This window comes from Cnephaeus nilssonii (genome assembly GCF_951640355.1).
Source record: "Cnephaeus nilssonii genome assembly, chromosome: 16".
Lineage (NCBI taxonomy): Eukaryota > Metazoa > Chordata > Mammalia > Chiroptera > Vespertilionidae > Cnephaeus > Cnephaeus nilssonii.
The window spans coordinates 44,618,836-44,639,652 of NC_137087.1; the positions used below are offsets into that span (position 1 = coordinate 44,618,836).

Consider the following 20,817-nt stretch of genomic DNA (forward strand, 5'->3'; position numbering starts at 1 on the left):
TAAATTTTCAGAGTAGAGAACTGACCCTTGAGCTTTTATGAGGACAAAGTAAGGAAAAGGGGGATAAACTCTTTATTTAGTCCCCAACTAAAATAGTATCTCTCCTGCTAACTGAAATACAAATAACCTTTCCCACCTCCACTAGACCTCTTGACCCTAGAGTTAAGCCTGTCAGATATTCAAATAGTTGATGGCTTTTTAATCAGTTAATCTCTTCGCTTCTGTTCAACCCTGAGCTTTGATTGGCTGTTCTTGGAAAATAGAGGTTTTTTTTTTTTGGGGGGGGGGGGGTGGAAGTAGGGGGGTGGGGGTGGGGAGTGGTGGGGAGACGAAGGGGGTTGTGGTGGTGAAGAGTAATTCTTTGGAAGGCAAGTTAGGCATGGAGGGGACTCTGGATAGCCAGAGGTCAGCAAGAAGGCACTGGGCATTTAAACTCCAAGGCAGTGGCCTCAAATTTGGCTGCAGATTAGAATTATGAGGGGATCTTTTAAAATTACCATTGCAAGGGGTCTACTACAGATCTATTAAATCAAAATACCTGAGGTGGGGAGAGAGCTTGGGCATAAATATTCTTATAAAGCTCCTCAAATGACTCTTATCAAGTATGTGCAATCAGAGTCGAGAACCCCACCAGGTACAGGAGAGGGAATGCCATGGGATGAGAAAAAAGTGCAGGCATGTGTGAAATATTTCTTACTCCAGCTTGCTATGCGTTATAAGCACACACTACAGAGATGGGGGTTAGAAGAGCAGAGTCATGTATTTAAAGAGAGGCATGAATCTTGTGGGTTAGGTGTTGCCTAGAGAAGGTAAAATGTATAATTTTACATTATGAATAGTGAGCTGATTAGATTCCCTCAACTTGAGCAATAATGGCAGGTGTGATGGAAGTACAGACTGCTGTGGTTTTTCTGTACTGCAGTTTGACACTACATAGTTCAATTAAGTATCCTTAATAGCCTATAAAACAGCAAGTATGATTTTAGATATATATTCTCAAACATAGTCTCTCAGGGGCATATAGGAGATTGCTCCCTGCAGTGTTGTTGGTGGTGATTGGGAACTGAAGGCTTTGCTGAGAGAGTAGATAGGTAGAATGTGGTGGATACAAACCATCAGACTATTATTGAGCAATTAGAAGTAGCAGGTTAAATATACACATAGCAACATAAGTATTTCTACAAACCATATAGGTACTGGGTGCAAAAAGTATGAAACATAATGAGATATATAAGACAATATTATATTTGTGATAAAAGTGTAGCACACACAAAAAATATAGCATACAAAACAATATTTACTTTGCAAGAACCAGACAAACAAAAATATAAACATTTTCTATGGGGAGAGGGAAAAGAGAGTGGGCTATAATGCTAAAAAGCAAATATAGCCCTGGCCAGTGTGGCTCTGTTGGAGCATCATCCCATAAACTGAAAGGCTGTGGTTTTGACTCCTGGTCAGGGCACATACCCACGTTGCTTGTTTGCCCCCAGCCCAATCGATGTTTCTCTCACATTGACATTTCTCTCTCTCTTTCTCTCCCTTCCTTTCTCTAAAATCCATAAAATAAAGGCAAATATATTACTAGTAACTATTTTTTAAAAGTAAGATTTAAATCATTTGAAAGATGAGTAGGGAGGAGAGGGAAAGGGAAGCTTTCTAGAATGACAAAATGACTCCCACAAGCTAAGGCCAGGAGGGAGAGAAGTGTGCTGAGCAGGTGGAGTAGGAGAAAGGTCTGATTGGAGGGAGCAAAGCAAAGTGGGAAGTAAGGCTGGAGAGAGAGAGAGTATTGGATAAGATTTTGAAGGTCTGGAAAGCCAGACAAAGGAATTTAAACAATGATAAAGTATGTAAGAGAGCCACAAAAGGATTGAGCAAAAAAGAATGTGATGAAAGTGAAGTCAGATGAGGTGGGTGGAGAGAGCCTGAAGTTAGAGAACTGGACCAGTGGTGAATACTGTAGTGAACTAAGCAACATAGATGAAGGTAGTCTGGAACAGGCTAGTATTGCCAGTGGAGGTTGACAAGAGACATTTTGATAGATTACTAGCTGAATACAGACACTAATAGACAAGGTTAAGTCAGAGTGGCCTTAAACCAGGCAGTTAGGGGAAGAAATTAAGTCCAGTAATAGCTATGACTTCTCACGCTAGAAATCCAGTTTTCCAGTAAAGTGGAGCTTTAAAGGTTCTAATGATTTAGTAATCTCTTTGAGCACACTCCACAAGTAGGCTCACAGGTGTACTCATTTTAGAGTTGGCAGAGACCTTTGTTTTCCAGATGACAAAAGAGAGGACCAGAGATGTTCGGTTAATTGCCCAAAGTCAAGCAATTAAGTGGAAAAACAATGGGCTAGAACCAGGCCTCTTAACTTCTAGTCCAATGAACTTTCCTAAACTATCCTAATATATAAAAAGCCTGGGGCTGTCATGACCGAAACAACCGGACAGACAACCGAACAGCAGGCTGCGTGGGGCGACCAGGCCGGCAGGGGTGTTAGTGAGGGACGACCAAATGACTGAACAGCAGGCTGTGTGGGGCGACCACGCCAGCGGGGGGGCGGGGGGGCAGTTGGGGTAACCAGGCCGGCAGGGGGGCAGTTGGGGGTGATCAGGCTGGCAGGGGGTGCAGTGAGGGGCAACCAGGCAGGCGGGGAGGGGGGGCAGTTAGGGGCGACCAGGCCAGCAGGGGGGGGCAGTTAGAGGCGATCAGGCAGGCAGGCAGGTGAGCAGTTAGGAGCCAGCGGTCCCGGATTGTGAGAGGGATGTCTGACTGCCGGTTTAGGCCTGATCCTGGACATCCCCCAAGGGGTCCCAGATTGGAGAGGGTGCAGGCTGGGCTGAGGGGGAACCCCTTCTCCTTCCCTCCCCCCCATGCATGAATTTCATGCATGGGGCCTCTAGTGTTGGATATAAGGGGACTCACATTTGGATTTCTCAGTTTGCCTGACCATGAGAGGTCAATTTTTAAGAAAGAGGATTTACCCTTTCTGTACCCAGCCCCTGCCAGCTCAGTTTCAATTCATATGTATAGAAACTGTCTATCTGGTTGGGCTTCGAAACAAAAACTGGTGTTTGCTTTACTAATCCTCACCTCGACATGGCTGGGCAAAGTGAGGGCTGTCACTGACTGCCAGCTTCATCAGGCAATATTTTCATACTTCTCTCTGGAAAATAAAGTGAAACAATACCCCTGACAGATGGTCATCCTGCCTCTCTGTGTGTTCAGGGGTGGGGCAGTCCATTCCTTTGTCAGGACTGATCTGATTACTAGAAAACTCAGAGTCTGAGTCCTATGCCACTGCAGTGTGATTCAGTGAAAATACACAGGGGAATCAAGCAGAATTGAGTTAGAATCTTAACTATGTAATTTGCTGCATGACTTGAGCAAGTTATCATCTATCTGTGTTATTCATTTCAGCTGTATATTACAGATAATACCTGTTTTACATAATTACTATGAATATTAGATATTATGAATGTGAAATGTCTAGCATAGTGCCTGGCATAAAGAGTTAATAAAGTGATAGCTGATATGATCATGATCATAATTATTATCCCACCCATTGGTCCTAGTTTGCCTTGTGGTGTTACGAATATATGCCTACCTTTCAATACTTTCAAATACTTGACTTAGTTGTCATGTTATTTCTAAGTGTTCTTTTTTGTTTTCAAAGTAAGCATCCACCAATATTTTCTCTCTTGTTTATCCTGCCCCTGGCTCTGCTCCTATATGTGATATTTGTAGAACACGGTGCCCATAAATGAACAAAGTACTCCAGGTGTGGTCTGAGTATTTCAAAACAGAGTAAGACCATAAGCCTCTATTCTCCAGACATCATTCTTCAAGCTGCCTAGGACTCCTTATCTTTTTAGGCAACCACGTCCATACTGACTTAGTCCTATGAACACCTCCAGGTAGTTTTTCATATGAATGAGTTTTAAGTCTTCCCCATTTTGCACTTGTGTAGGATTATTGTTTTACTTCAAGAGTAAACTTTTTATTAACTGAAAGCCTATTATATAGTAGGTATAGTTCTGAGTTCTGTGGACATAGGGATGATGACTAGGATAAAGTATAACCATACTAGAAATGTAGGCTCCACAAGACTGGGTCTATCATGTTCACTAACTAATGAATCCCATTTCTTCGGATGATGGCTGCACAAGATTTTGTGGTTACTGTTGTTGAATGAGCAAATAAAATAGTTTACACTGAATTTTTTTCTTCTAAGTAAAAAGGCATTTCCCCAATTCACTTATTTAAAAAATTCAGATAATTTGTACAAGCCTATCACTTTCAGCCCAAATACTAGGGTTTTTTCCCATCTAGGGTATACCCAATTTTCAAAATAAACGTGTACTGTCCCTTTCAAGGCTAAACTAAATACTTACATACTTTATTTGCTGGGTGGCCATTATAGTCCATGATTGAAAGCCTTTGATAAGTATTTGTTTGACCTTTAATGCAAGGCTTACATCTCAGGGTTAGCAGCAGCAAGCCAATTTTGTGAGTACTAAACACTCAAGAATTTTCAGAACCGAGTTCTACCGGGCCCTGACTTGCTGTGGGGGAAAATAAGATCTTTGGGAGAAGTGTGGGGAGATAGCTTGGAGGACCTTGAAATTCTGCATTGGTCTGTTAACTGCTGCCAGGCGCTCATAGGCCCAGCGTTTCTGGGTTGAAATTCATCCCGCAGACATCAGAGATATGAAATTTGGGGGTATATCCAGTTCTCTAAAACCACAGTTACGGAGGTCCTAGAAACTCTAGGTCCTCTCACAGTTTTTTCCACTATTTGGGCTACAGGTGAGGCACTGGTCGCCATCTTGATATCAAATGCCAGGCAAGCCGCCACTGGCGTCGCTCGGTAACTAAGGAGACACCCGTGCCCCTCCCGCTTTCCAGCCCGTAGAGGCGGTGAACTACGATTCCCATCAGCTGATTATCGCGAATTGAAGGCGAGATGTCTGGATTTGGCTTACCGGCGCCGCGACCCCCGCCGCAGTGCACTGCGGGAGTTGCAGTTCGCAGTGTGGCCGCGCATTTCGCTGCGGGAAGCTCCAGAACTACAACTCCAGCGAGCCCGCGGGCTCACGCAGGCGCATGAATCAGCCGAGCCTCCCCGGCCCCCTGGCGGGTGCCAGAGAGGTGAGAGAGGGCGGGGGGAAGGAAGAGGAGGCGGGATCTGGGCGCTGCGTTGGCTGCGGTCTGGCATCAAGGGGGCGGCCCTGGCGGAGTGCAGACCCAGGGGCCCTCGGAGATTATGGACCCGGCCGAGGCGGTGCTGCAGGAAAAAGCGCTCAAGTTTATGGTGAGGAGAAGGTGCAGGCCGGGGAACGGTGGAGGCTGTGGCGTTGGCGCCGTCGCTGAGGCTCGGGCCTGGGCCGCCCGTCCGCCAGAGGAGGGGGGCACAGGGGTTCTGGGCCGAGGCCAGCGGCGGGGGCTGCTGAAGGGACGGGACCGGAGCTCCTGGGCGGCGGGAGGGGGTGCGGAGAGGACCCGGGGGTGGGGGCAGCAGCTCCGCCATCTTGTGGATGAGGGACCCGTGACAGCGGGAGATTATTCGGGGAGGGGGCTCTGGGCGGCGCGTGGGGCCCTGGAGGGAAAGGGGCGTGGGGACAGTTACTGAAGAGCGGAGGGAGCCCGGAGGAGAGTCGCGGTTTGGCCGCTGGCAGGGCCTCCCCAGTGTCAGGGTGACGGGTAAGGCCGGGAGAAGAGGCGCATTCAGAGTGAGGAAGGGGAGCACGGGAGAGTGGGAGGAAAGATGTTAGAGGGAGGGGCACCGGCAGGGCTGTATGATGATGGATCTAAGGGTGGAGGAAAGCCAGGGCTGGTGGGAGAATTGTGGTTTTGTAAAATGAGGGGATTGAGAGAGCCCTTACCTTCAAGATAAAACCCCAGGTTGGCCAAACTAATGTTGACAAACTCCGGAAAGAAAGAGGCCTTACTTAGGAGAATAAGGACTGGGGCTATGGTGACAGCCTCTGGGAAAGGAAGAGGGTGTTGACTAGGAGCCAGAATTAACCAATGTCAGAAAAAGGTATCCACACTCTACTTTGAAAGGAGAGGGTCGATGTTGTAAGGATGAGGTTGAACTGGCCAGGAAAACTGGCTACATGAGATTGGGGACAAAATTAATATCTAAGAGGGTAAAACAAAGCAAAAGTTAGTGCTAAATTAGAGATAGTGAAATGTGGGGGCCAGGTACTGTGTCACTTTCTGGGAAAGGCAAGGCCGTGGAGATGAGAATCACAAGACCCGTAAGAAGTGATGAGATCAGTGGAGAAATTCAGGAGATAAAAGGGGGTAGGTAATGGGAGATGTCAGGATTGGTGGTTACTCCTAAGTTTTAGGTTGAAGCACAGTATGGGCTTAGATTGAATTTTGTGGGTGTGTTTAAGCCCTTTGGAGCCTAGTTTGTTCACTTTGTATCTTGCTTTTCTTCTACGCTTATGTTTGACAATTTTGTATAGTCTGATATTTGATGCTTTTTAATCTGATGCTTCTTGTATATCCTAGGTGTAAAACCAGACTTTGTGGTTACAGATAAAGAATGATGGGATGCATAGACTTCCATCTTAACAGGTGGCCTTAGGGACATTGATACTTGCAGTCAAGTCTTCCTTTTTCAGAAGTAATTGTAACCTGTCACTCCAAATTTTATTTATTGATTTTTAAATTATTTTTTGTTAATCCTCACCTGAGGATATGTTTTTCATTGATTTTTTTAGAGAAAGTGGAGGGAGGAAGGCAGAGAAGGAGGAGGGAGAGACAAAGAGAGAGAGGGAAAGAAACATCCATTCATTGCCTCCCGCAAGTTCCACACAGGGACTGGGATCAAACCTGCAATCTAGGTACATGCCCTTGACTAGGAAGCAAACTCACAACCCTTCCATACTCAGGTTGATGACACTCTAACTATTGAGAACACCAGCCATGTCCCAAAATTTATTTTTGTTTTTTCTTATTTTATGTCTTTGCCTGAAATATCAAAACAAACATAAATAAACATGGACACTAACGTAATTGAATTTCGGTTTTCAAAGGCCCTGTTTATAAGAATACATTTCCAGAGACTGGTCAAATTTACTAAAATTTGGTTTCATTTTGTATTAGTGCTTTCAAAAACACATAACTAAAGTTTGAGTGTATCATTAACAAAATTTCATTTTGAAGAAGAGGATTCTTGAATTTCTTCCCAATGTTGAAATCTAAAATATTAAGACAAGATTTTGAAAATTTTTTGTACTTAGAAGTAAAAGGACGTTGCTTTATATCTATAGTGAACTTCTAGATTTAAGTTAGAGAATTGGCAGCTGCTTATTTTTGTTTTCCTACTTAGAGGTTGACTTAATCCTAATCTTGACATTTATGTCAGATTTATAGAATAGTGTTATTTACAGATCATAAAGAGACATTATGAAATCATCATCTTTACTCCCCATTAGACCTCAGCCTGGGAAAATTTTCAACTACTTGATCTCTGCTTTGTACCAATGAGTTATGTTTCGATAATGGTCTCCTGATTGAGTTAAAGTGGACCTGGAGATGGCCATGTAGTAGTTTGCAGCTTTTAGAGCATCACACATTATTAGATGTTGAATCAGTTACTATGGGGAGAAGCTAATTTTTTTCTTTAATTTTAGTTACTTTCATTTTTGACTGCCTGTTTGAGAGAAGGCCAACTGGAAGAGGGTCACCAAGAATGACCTTAATAACTGAAGCAGAGAATGCAGAATTAGAGATTTGGTATTCTTTTTGAGCTCAGTCACAGTCTTATTATGAATGTAAGCCACAACTTGCCTATGGTTTCACTTACCCTGCCATAGCATGTCTGTTTACTCAGTCAATTTTTTAAAAATTATTTTTATTGTTGAGAGCATTACAGATGTCCCCCATTTCCCCCCTTTTTGCTCCCCTTCACCCTGCTCCTGCCTCCCCCACCCCAGGCCTTCACCTCTTTGTTGTCTGAATCCTTGGGCTATGCATATATGCATATAAGTTCTTTGGTTAATCTCTTCCCACCCTCCCTCCTTTCTACTCAGAATCCGTTTTGAGATAGGAAGACATTTTATTTGTATTTGCACCAAGTGACTAGAGCACAGTACATACACATGGAAGGGCTATCCTTTTAATCGAGTTGAAAATTTTGTATAGTATTTGTTTTGGCCTTACCCTTTCCTCAATTGTAAATTATGAATGATAATTTTTGTATGGATGCCCTGGTTTCCATAGTTTAAGAAAATGTAACTTGTTTAAAATGCCAAAATGAGCTGAAACCAGTTTGGCTCAGTGGATAGAGCATCGGTCTGCGAACTGAAGGGTCCCAGGCTCGATTCCGGTCAAGGGCATATACATTGGTTGCGGGCACATCCCCGGTGGGGCGTGTGCAGGAGGCAGCTGATCGATGTTTCTCTCTCATCGATGTTTCTAGCTCTTATCCCTCTCCCTTCCTCTCTGTAAAAAATCAATAAAATATATTTTTTAAAAAATGAAATGGGTATTTTATGAAATTTTCTCATTACCGCATTAATGTAGTGCTTCAATTAGGAATTTTACAATGAAATCTTATTAATGAGCTGGTAATTCAGAATTGATCATAATTCACACATGGTCTAGACTTAAAGTTTACCCTTGGATACTTGTGAAGAATAGTTTAACTTCTAGAAACAAATGATATTAAAGCAGTAGTTTACATTAAATAACCTATATACTTCCTTGGTCAACAAAATTATAATTCTGCAGAAAAGATAAACAGGAACTGGAAGAGGACCTTAGAAGAGAAATGAATAATAATTGAGGGAATGTAGGCACCATTTTATTTTTATTTATTGATATGAGAGACACACACACGCACACACGCACACATGCACACATATGGATTTGTTATTCTACTTAATTATGCATTCATCAGTTGCTTCTTATAGGTGCCCTGAACCCACAACCTTGGTGAATGGGGATGACATTAACCAACTGAGCTACCTGGCCAGGGCCAGTGCCATTGTACACACACACGCAAACACACACACAAAATGTATATACACTTTGAATGATTATAAAGTCAGTGTTTATTAACATATAGTTCATTCTCAAAATTTAAAAGAACCTAAAGAAATGAATAAATTATCAATGCCTGTTTTTAAACTGATGACCATTTTGGTCTAGGCACTGCTGATAATGCGAAACAATGGAATCACAAACATCAAGAGTCATTTCATTCAGTATTTGTGCGCCCCCAATTTGTCTACTGTTGCCGCTTTTGTATTCTAAACTTTTATCTTTTATGTATCCCCATTAAAAACAGTGGCATTTTAGGATAAATTTTCTTTGTTCAAAGCTTAGTCTGACTTGACTACAAATTATTTCAAATCAGTTAAACCATAAAAGGAGTAAAAATTAAGTGAGTTATCAGCTATTAAAGTATGCTTAAAGATATATATAATGGAAAGATACATTGAGGGATGAATTTAGAAAATGGACAGGATAAGCTAGTCCCAGAATCTTAGAACTGGGGAAACATTTGAAACTTGGATGACATAATCCTATATAATAAAAGGGTAATATGCAAATAGACCAAACTGCCAAACAAACAAAGCGTAATATGCTAATGATATGCTAAGGCTGCTCAACCGCTCGCTATGACGTGCACTGACCACCAGGGGGCAGATAGTCAACTGGTTGACCAGTCGCTATGATGTGCACTGACCACCAGGGGGCAGATGCTCTGACCGGTAGGTTAGCTTGCTGCTGGGGTCTGGCCAATCAGGACTAGTGAGATGAGCCGGACATGCCCTGGAGCTCTTTCTTGGTTCCTCCCCGGCCCCATCGTGCACCAGTGGGGTCCCTCACCCTGGCCTGTGCCCTTTAACAATCCAGGACCCCTTGGGGGATGTCGGAGAGCCAGTTTCAGCCCGATCCCGCAGGCCACTCCCCTTGGGAGGGCGCCAAATGCAGGGCTCATGGCTGGTGAGCACTGCTGCGGCAGTGTGAGCCTCTCCCGATTGGGACTGATGGGGCGGGAGCCCACAGCAGGCACAGTGGGGCCGGGATGAGCGGGAGCGGCAGATAGGAGCTACAGGCAGCTGGACTGCGGGTTTTGGCTTGATCCCTGCAGGCCACACAGAGGGATCCCGCCCGTGCACGAATTCGTGCAATGGGCCTCTCTAGTAGGTCATATAAAAGAATTAATATATATATATATATATATATATATATATATATATATATATGTATATATATATATATATATATATATATATTTTTTTTTTAATTGATTTCAGAGAGGAAGGGAGAGGGAGAAAGAGTTAGAAACATTAATGATGAGAGAGAATCATTGATTGGCTGCCTCCTGGATGCCCCCTACTGGGGATTGAGCCCACAACCGGGGCATGTGCCCTTGACTGGAATCGAACCTGGGACCCTTGAGTCCACAGGCTGATGCTCTATTCACTGAGCCAAACCAGCTAGGGCTAAAAGAATTTTTAATACAATTGATAGATAAGGAAACAGTATAAAAGGTAACTTGCTGTGTAACAAACCAACCAAAATTTAGTAGCTTAAAGAAACCAAGTTAGCCCTTGCCTCAGACCAAGGACCAAAGGGTTGCAGGTTCGATTTCCAGTCAAGGGTTCCTATTCCTCCCATGTGGGAGGCAACCAGTTCATGTGTCTCTCTTACAGGATGTTTCTCTCTCTCTCTCTCCCCCTTCTCCTCTTTCCTCCCTTTCACTCTCTCTAGAAATCAGTATATTTTTAACTTATTTATTAATTTAAAATGTATTTTTATTGATTGCATAGAGGAAGAGAAAAATAGAGAGAGGTATGTGCTCTGATCAGGAATTGAACCATGACCTCCTGGTTCATAGGTCTATGCTCAACCACTGAGCTGCACAGGACGGGCCAGTAATGTTCTTTAAAACAAAAGGATGCAATCCAGAATGATGCATTGAATTGAGTTGTCATGTCTCTTTAGTCTCCTTCAATCTAGAACAGTTCCTTAATCTTTTTTTACTTTCATGACTATGGCACTTTTAAAGATTATAGGCTGGTTATTTTGTAAAGTGGTTCCTCAATTTTGATTTATCTGATAATGTTTCATGGTTAGATTCAGATTATATATTTTTTTATAGAAATACCACAGAGGTGATGCTGTGTTTTACTAATTGCCTCCTATCAGGTGGCACATGATTTTTATTCAGTTTTTTTTAAAATTAATGTTTTTCTCCTTGTAGTATTTTATGGGAAGGTACTTTGAAACCATGTAACTTTCTATTCATCAGATTGTAAATTATAGCAGAGTGAACTTTTGAACTCCTGTTTTTTATTTGATGGGTAATAATCCAATACTGTAGTTATTTATTTTGATGATTAAATTGTTCCCTCTTTGGCTAATGAGAGTACTTTCAAGCTGCTCCCTTTGTTGTTTTGATGTATTCTTATCATTCTTTGAGCATTTTCTTCTTTTCTGGTAAAAGAAGATATTCATCTTGTACCTTTTTGCCCTGGTTCTGGAATCAGTAAGTTCTCCATGGAGCCCTGGTTTCTTTTAGTAGAAAATGATATTTAGAAGTCAAGATCTGGATGTCAGGTGTGTTCATTGCTATTGGGCTATCATTGCTCCCTGGACCTCTCACTGGACAGGGGTAGGAAATATATGTGCATGTAAACACATACACACACATATATACACACATGTATATTTATGTCACCCTTTTAATATTATCTAAATATTTATTTAAAACCATGAATTCACACTCATATCTCCAATTCTAGTCTAATACCACAGGGTTCACTCAGTAGTTTCCTTTTATAATTGTAACTTCTTTTTCTTTATTTTTAAAAAATCTTTATTGTTGAGAGTATTACAGATATCCTCTTTTCTTCCCCCCGATTGCCTCACTCCACCTGGTTCATGCCCTGCCCCAAGCTTTCACCACTGTATTGTCTGTATCCATAGGTAATGATATCTCTATATATATAAAAGGCTAAGTGTCCATCCATCCGACTGGTAGCTATGACACGCACTGACCACCAGGGGGCAGATGCTCAATGTAGGAGCTGCCATGACTCGCACTGGCCATTTAAAAATAAATGGCACCATGGACCTGGTGCCAATAAACCAACACTCGGTTTCTCCCAAGTGGGACACAAGCCCCGCCACCACCCCGGAGCAACACCCCACGAAATCACAGCCAATGCTGCCAAGATCCCATGGCACAAAGTGTGGCCCACAGCCTAGCCTGGAAACGGTTGCTGTGGGTGCCGGTTAATGATGTCATGTAGCAACACCCAGCTTCCTCTCCCTAGCGACTAGCCTCCTTGGAGTTTCTTCAGCCCAGTAACCCAACTTGCTTTATGGTCAGGTGCATACATTTTACAATTTAACCAAATGTTTGTGAAGCGTTTTCACATGCCTCATCTCATTTGACCCTCACAGAAGTCCTGGAGTAGATAGGAGACTCGGTAGAATCCCATTTTCTTTTCATTAGCCGGAAAACGGAGATTTAGAAAGTTTAGAAACTTGACCCTACTGAAAAGAAGTAAGACATGGTGGAACTTGAAAAATGACTTCAGGTTTTCTCACTGTGCAGAATATAGTCAAACACTTAAAATACAGTTAAATATTTTACCCTTTGTTTGCCCTGTGTGATCAGTAATAATCTGCTTCGTGTTCATATTTACTGCTGTGTTGCTGACAATTACCTGAAAGAGAAGTTGGGGTGCTTCACTGGGCTGGAAAAGTTTAGCTACTTTTCGTTGCTACTTCATAACTGTAATTTTGCTACTGTTATGAATGGTAATGTAAATATCTGTGTTTTCCGATGGTCTTAGGCTCTACAGCAGCGGTTCTCAACCTGTGGGTCGAGACCCACAGGTTGAGAACCGCTAGCAGGGTCGCCTAAGACCATCGGAAAACACAGATATTTACATTACCATTCATAACAGTAGCAAAATTACAGTTATGAAGTAGCAACGAAAATAATTTTATGGTTGGGGGTCACCACAACGTGAGGAACTGTATTAAAGGGTCACGACATTAGAAAGGTTGAGAACCACTGAATTAGTGTATGCTTAATTTCTGACTGATCTTTTTTCATGTCTTTGAAATTCTACCCAAGATCTTTTAAAGTCTCATTAAGTCCCTTGAAACTCTCATTAAGTCTCCTTGAGCAACCTTTTAACGATTGTTTTGAACTCTGTATCCAATAGTTTGCTTGCTTCCATTTCTTTCATTTGTGACATGTTTCTTTGCTCTGCATTTTGGCTGCTTCCCTGTGTTTGTTTCTATGTGTTAGGAAGAGCTGCTATGTCTCCTGAAATTGACAGAGTGGCCTTGTGTAGTAGGTGTCCTGTAGGACCCAGTGGTTCAGACTCCTCAGTTACCTGAGCTGGACACTCTAGGTGCACCCCTGTGTAGGCTGTGAACACAGTCTTGTTGTAGTTGAGCCTTGATTGCTGTTGGTGTCACTGGGAAGAATTGACCTGTAGGCCAATTGGCTGTGCGGACCAGCTGCAACTACAGTGGAAGAGCTGCTGTGTAGGAGACACCCCTCTAGAGCAGGAATTGCCTCAGAGGGGCTTTGGTACTTACTGAGTCAGCCCCTTGAATATGTCACTTGTGGATGTGTAGAGTTATAATCTGGTGTGGTCTGAAGCTGTCCACAAGGTGCACTGGCTCTGGGGCCTCCTGGGAGGTGCAAAGTCAGCCACTGCCTGGGGCCATCCAGCAGGAGCTACAGAGAGGTCTGCAGATGGATGCTACTTGTATTGTCCTTGTAAGTGGCCAGGCAAGGCCAAGCTGTGAATCAAGGCAGGCTGGTGCTAGTGCCTAGTCTTGGGCCTTTTATTGATAGGTTTGGGGCACACTGACGACTGCTGCTGCTTGTTGAGAGATTTTAGCAAAGTCTGAAGCCTAAGCCAGGACATGCCATTCATATGGAAAAGCTGCTGCAAATTGGATGGGGCAGTCTCAGGGAATCTCTAGAGTAGAGTGAACAGTATGAGCCAGGCTGATGGAGATTCAGATATGGCTGCCAGTTAGCTCTGCAAAGGGGGAGGTCTCAGCATAGGAACAGTGACCACTGTGAACACCCCTGTCTGGGAGAAAGCCACCCCCAAGTTCTTGCCCTGATGCCAGACAATTCAGTTCCTCCCTGAATTTCCTTGGTTCTTTTTAAGCTGCCGCCCTGGCGCTGGAGCCTGGCCAGAGGGATCAGGTCCAAGTAAGTTCATGTGCCGGCCCTTTAAGAGTGACTGCCTGAGTCTCCAGCAGCCTCTGTGTCACTCAGCCACAATCCCTGCTGGTTTTTACAGCCCCAAATTACGGAGACTTCTTTTCCCAGCTCTGGAACCCTGAGCTGGGGGTCTGGTGTGGGGCTGGGACCCTTTGCTCCTCACAGGGGGCCTCTGCAGCTGAGGTATCCCTCCTGATTAAAAACAAACAAACAACCTGCCTGTTCCATGCCTCTGCCTCTCCTCCCAGTCTTAATGTACTTTCTTCTTTACTTCTCTAGTTGTAGGATGTTCATTCAGCCAGCTTTCAGGCGATTCTCAATGATGGTTGTTTGGTATTTTAGTTGTAATTTTGATGTGATTGTGGGTGTTCACCTATGCCACCATCTTGGTTCTCTCTCTCCTTTTTCTTTTTTAAATCCTCACTCCAGGATATGTTTTTATTGATTTGTATTTTTAGTTTTTTAGAGAGAGTGGAAGGAGGAGAGAGAGAAAAAGAGAGAGAGAAAAAGAGAGAGAGAAATTTCGATCAGTTGCGTTCACACCCGGACTGTGGATCAAACTCTCAACCTAAATATGTGCCCTGATCAGGAATTGAACCTGCAGCCCTTTGGTGTATGGGAGGATGCTCCAACCAACTGAGCCAATTAGCTAGGGCATTGTAACTCCTTTTTTCTGACTGTAAGTTGGCTCTCATTATCCTCAACATATTTTCTTAATCAATCCCCCTGTATATGACCAATCTCTCCTGTTGCTGCTGTTTCTGACACCCACCATGTGGGTGCCTTTGTCACCTTACTTAGCCTCCAAAATCCCATTTCATGCTGCTACCCTATTTGAACATCCTTCTCACTTCAGGCTCTGATACCCTGCACTGGGTTGCTTTCCTCACTCTATTTGGATTCCAGCATCCTGTGCAGGGCTACAAGGCTGCCATATTCCTGTATGGACATCCTCTTTATTCTTCTAGGGGAGGGCTCTGACATCCTCAGTAGATCACTGCTGATTCTACTACTCCATCTCTTTTAGACACTTGTTTTGTTTAGCCTTAACTAAACTGAATACAGGTTTTTCTTCTTGCAAAACTGATACTCTGTACTTATGAAACAACTCTCCAGTTTCCTCTCTCTCCCTAGACCAACATTCATTCTACTTTATTTCTGTGAATCTGAGTACTTTAAATATCCTATATAATAAAAGGCTAATATGCAAATCAGCTGAACAGCAGAACGACTGGTCGCTATGGCTTGCACTGACCACCAGGGGACAGACGCTCAAGGCAGGAGCTGCCTCCTGGTGGTCAGTGCACTCCCACAGGGGGTGGGAGCAGACCTAAGCCATCAGTTAGACATCCCCCAAGGGCTTCCAGACTTTAAGAGGGCACAGACCAGGCTGAGGGACACCCGCCCCCCCCCCCCCCCGCCCGAGTGCACAAATTTTATGCACTGGGCCTCTAGTCTCATATAAATAGAGATAGAATGAATAAGATTTGCCTGAAGTAGGAGAGGAGAAATGAAGAAAAAGAGAAAAGAGAAGACTAGAATATGGCTGTTGTCAGGCATGTGACCATTTAGTGAAAGGGAAGGTTGCAATAGTAGTACATATGGGAAAATGAGTATTTGGTGAGTAAAGGTGTTGGGATAGTTCTTAACTTTAATAAGAAGACTAAATTTTAAATAAAAGGAAAAAGAAAAAACCGAGTGACGGTGATTCATTTTATACCATCCCATACTTATATATAAACGTATCCATAATAAGAGGTTAAAAAATTTACTCACCTAGAGCGTATGCTAAACGGAAATTCTCGGGACCAGCTCTACTCAAATTCCTATGTGATAGAAAGCTCAGAATTCATCTAAACATTACATTTGGTTTTTGAGTAATTTCATAATCACTGTCTATTGTACTAGGGACACTGTTTTATCAAGATCAGGGGGCACAAACCTACAGAGCCTTTACATAGTCACTGAGGTAGGCCAAGTGCTTGGATGTGTCTAGGAGCTGAGAGGAAAATTAGCCAGGCAGATGGAACACAGTATCTACTGGCAACCCAACCAGATTTGTGCAGTCATGGAAGTTTAGCAAGGGCAGGATATACTTTTAGAGGGAGATAGTGATTAGGAGTCTGTGTGTAGATATTCCGGGGAGATCCAGATAGGCAGACAGCACTACTGAGTTCTAAAAACAGGTGGCAAAGCCCATGTTTCAAATTTGTGCTCATAACTGGAACTGGAATACCCAGCAAGGAACGAAAGAATTCATTCATTCAATTAATTCATTCATCAAACCTATACTTATTAGTGCCCACTGCAGTAGTCCTATACTTTACTATGCATAAGAATTATTGGAGAGCATGTTAATACATACTGCAGATTTGCAACTCTTCCTCCACTAAATTTGGTAGGCTTCAAGAATCTGCATGCTTAACAAACATCTCAGTGTTTCTGATGCAGATACTTCTCTGATCACACTTTGACAAAATGTCTAGTCCACTGTGTCCTGGCCAGTGTATCAACATAGAGTGAGTCGGGGAGACATTGTGGCTAGAACCTTGTACATGGGGAACAGAGTAAAAAGGAGTTGAGTTAACTGGAATCAGAAGTGAAGGCAGGTGCTAATAATCTTGCAATATATACTTATTAAATCAACATGTTGTACACCTTAAACTTGCACAATGTCAATTATATCTCAACTAGAGGCCCGGTGCACGAAATTCGTGCACGGGGAGGGGTGTGTCCCTCAGCCCAGCCTGCACCCTCTCCAATCTGGGACCCCTCAAGGGATGTCCGACTGCCCATTTAGGGTTACATAGGCCCAGGTAGGATCGGGCCTAAACGGGCAGTCAGACATCCCTCTCACAATCCAGGACTGCTGGCTCCCAACTGCTTGCCTGCTTGCCTTCCTGATTGCCCCTAACCGCTTCTGCCTGCCAGCCTGATCACCCCCTAACCACTCCCCTGACAGCCTGATTGCCCCCAACTGCCCTCCCCTGCAGGCCTGGTCCCCCCCAACTGGTCTCCCCTGCAGGCCCAGGGCCCCCCCAACTGCCCTTCCCTGCAGGTCCGGGTCCCCCCCAACTGCCTTTCCCTGCAGGCCCGGTTGCCCCCAACTTCCCTCCTCTGCCGGCCTGGTCACCCCTAACTGCCCTCCCCTGCAGGCTTGATTGCCCCCAACTGCCCTCCCTTGCAGGCCTGGTCCCTCCCAACTGCCCTCCCCTGCTGGCCATCTTGTGGCCATCTTGTGTCCACATGGGGGCAGCCATCTTTGACCACATGGGGGCAGCCATCTTGTGTGTTGGAGTGATGGTCAATTTGCATATTACTCTCTTATTAGATAGGATAATGCTGAAAAAGAGTGAAGACAGAGTGACAAACCTTATGCCAGAGGCTTGGGATCTCTTCAAATTCCAGCTGATTTGTAATAATTTGGTTTCTAAAAAGAATTTACTTCTGGGGGCCAAGTGTTTGCAGCTAGAGAAATTGGTGAACTATGGAGGGGGGCAGAAAAATAAGCAAGATATGCCATTTATAAGAGGTATATTTAGTAGAAGAAAAATAGCAACATCCCCAAATATGACCACTCTAGGTATTCTATAATTATATCACATTACAACTGGTAGTTCTTCCTAGTCCTATGAAAATGTTGTGGATAGGTCTAACGTTTTATTGTTAATACTAGAGGCCCAGTGCACGACATTCGTGCACTGGGGAGGGGATGTCCCTCAGCCCGGTCTGTGCCCTCTCACAGTCCGGGACTCCTTGGGGGATGTCCGACTGCTGCGGAGGCAGGAAGGCTCTGGCTGAGCGGCGCTGACCACCAGGGGGCAGCTCCTGCATTGAGTGTCTGCCCCCAGGTGGTCAGTGCACATCATAGCGACCGGTCATTCTGCTGTTCGGTCAATTTGCACATTAGCCTTTTATTATATAGGATTCTATGACCCTATCACATATGTAAAAGTAAATGACAACAGACTACCCCAGCAGTTGTTTTCTAGATCTCTATGTAGAAATAATGTCAAGAAATAAAGGAAGAAGTTCGAGGAATCATGGAAGTGTTGCTTAAAGCAACAGGCATAACTGAATGGTAGGGAAAGTTATGATGAAAGATTAGTCTCTTCTACAGTTACATGACTGGAATTGTTCTTTTAAGCAAGGGCCTCATGCTGACCTCAAAGGACAGACACATAGCCTTGGCTCTCTCTGACCTCAAGTCTTTTTATCTTTCTTCCTTGGATCAGCCACAGCATCTTCAAAATAGAGGAAGATGTAATTTGATATAATTAAAAGAGGTATATGTGAAGGTGCTTTCTTTCTTTTTTTTATTGATTTCAGAGAGGAAGGGAAAGGGAGAGAGAGATAGAAACATCAATGATGAGAGAGAAACATTGATCGGCTGCCTCTTGCACAGCCCACACTGGGGATCGAGCCTGCAACCCAGGCATGTGCCCTTGACCGGAATCGAACCCAGGACCCTTTAGTCTGCAGGCCAATGCTCTATCCACTGAGCCAAACCAGCTAGGGCTGAAGGTGCTTTCTAAGCCATAAACATGTAGTGGTGAGTTTTGTATAACAGAACTCTAAAAAATAATTCATCCAGACTCCTAAGGTTTATTGAATAGGCATTCCACCTCTATTTCATTTTACCATTTAATCATATATTGATTCATGCCTGCCATATGCAAGGTTTTGGTCTTAGTTCTTTTTTTTAAATTAACATCCAGTAAAATTAACTTTTTTTAGTATATAGGTCTAGAATATTAACATATGTACAGGGGTCGCCAAAAGTAGGTTGTTTGTGTGGAAAAAGACATGCAGGTTATGGTGATTACAATAGCTTTATTAACACAAAAGAATAGCACAATGCATCTGTAAACCTGCTTTTGCCCAGCTGGGTGGTTTGTTGGTTGAGTGTCACTCCATACAGCAAAAAAGGTTTCGGTGCGGGGGAGGGTGGAGTTTGATTTCTCAATGGGGCACATACTTAGATTTTGGGTTTGACCCTTGGTCAGTAAGGGGGGCAGCTGATTGAATTTTCTCTCTCCCCCCTTCTTCTCTCTCTAAAAAAAAATCAGTGAAACATACTCGGGTAGGATTTAAAAAAACCACACCTACTTTTCCCACCCCTGTATACTAGGTGTACCGGTTAATAATGCGGATTTTTTCAATATATGGAATTACATATATGTACATATATATGTAATTTGATATATGTGCTTATTTTGTATTACTCCTTCAGATTACCACTTGTTCTGATAGATGGCACACACACTTTCTGAGCAGCACTTCAAAATGTACGAAGAAGTGGAAAATTGGGTCTCTGAATGGTTTGCCTCAAAACAAGAACAGTTCTATTGGGACGGTATCCACAAAATGGATCTTGAAAATGTGGATTAATTATGAACCGGTTAATAATTCGGATTAACTGTTAACTGGTTAATAATGCGGATTAGCTATTAACCGGTTAAAAATGAGGATTAACTCTTAACCTGTTAATAATACAGATTAACTATTAACTGGTTAATAATTCAGATTTTGTAATCCAAAGAAAACACTAATTTCAAGAGAAACATCAAAAGTGCTTTATCCAAAGTAATGTCCATTGCTAGCTACACATTTCCCCCATCTTTCAGGTAATTTGTGGATACCATCCCAATAGAACTTTTCTTGTTTTGAGGCAGACCATTCAGAGACCCAATTGTCCACTTCTTTGTACGTTTTGAAGTGCTGCTCAGAAAGTGCTGGTGCCATCGATCGGAAAAAGTGGTAATCTGAAGGAGCAATACAACAAAATACCATACATATAAAATCGCATATATAGCAACATATATGTAACTCCATCTATTGAAAAAAACCCGCATTTTTAACCGGTACACCTAGTATATAGATTCATGTAACCACTGCCTCAGTCAGGATATAGAACAGTTTCATCACTCCCTCCCTGCTCCCCTCGCCCCCACTTCCCTAAACTCCCTTGTACTATCCCCCTATCCCTAATTTCTAAGAACTGTGATAGATTCACCCTCCCTTTAGTTTTTTTGAGAATGTCATATAAATGGAATCATACAATATGTAATCTTTTGCTACTGACTGATTTGACTCAGCATAATACCTTTTTAAAAAATATTTTTATTTCAGAGAGAAAGGGTGAGGGAGAGAGAGAAACATCAATGATGAGAGAGAGTTATCTATCAGCTGCCTCCTGCACTCCCTCCATTGGGGACCAAGCCTGCAACCTGTGCATGTGCCCTGACCAGGAATCGAACCGTGACCTCCTGGTTCATAGGTCAATGCTCAACCACTGAGCAACACTGGCTGGGCCAGCATAATACCTTTAAGATAGTTTTTATCCAAATTGTTGAATGTATCAATAGTCTACTCCTTTTTATTCCTTAGTTGTATGGATTGTATCACATATTGTTTATCCATTTGGGTTGTTTCCAGTTTTTGGTGATTATAAATAGCGCTGCTGTAAATACTTGTGTATAGGTTTTGTATGAACATAAAATTTTCATTTCTCTAGGGTAAATACCCAGGAGGGGAATTGCTGGGTCATATGGTAAGTTTATGTTTAACTTTATAAG

At 43.2% G+C, this 20,817-nt stretch overlaps 1 protein-coding gene across 7 annotated transcripts in view; it reads left to right on the top strand.

Annotated features, from left to right (window-relative positions):
* The first annotated feature begins 5,172 nt into the window (after nucleotides 1-5,172).
* BTRC (beta-transducin repeat containing E3 ubiquitin protein ligase) overlaps nucleotides 5,173-20,817 on the top strand; it is a 171,027-nt gene continuing 155,382 nt past the window's right edge. For 4 of the 7 annotated variants that reach the window (XM_079793063.1, XM_079793066.1, XM_079793067.1 and 1 more), the window contains exon 1: nucleotides 5,173-5,317. In XM_079793063.1, coding sequence (XP_079649189.1) covers nucleotides 5,270-5,317 — 48 coding nt within the window. In that variant the 5' untranslated portion in view covers nucleotides 5,173-5,269. Of the gene's footprint in view, nucleotides 5,318-20,756; nucleotides 20,793-20,817 lie in introns of all 7 variants that reach the window. The other 3 variants (XM_079793062.1, XM_079793064.1, XM_079793065.1) reach the window with 1 other exon arrangement.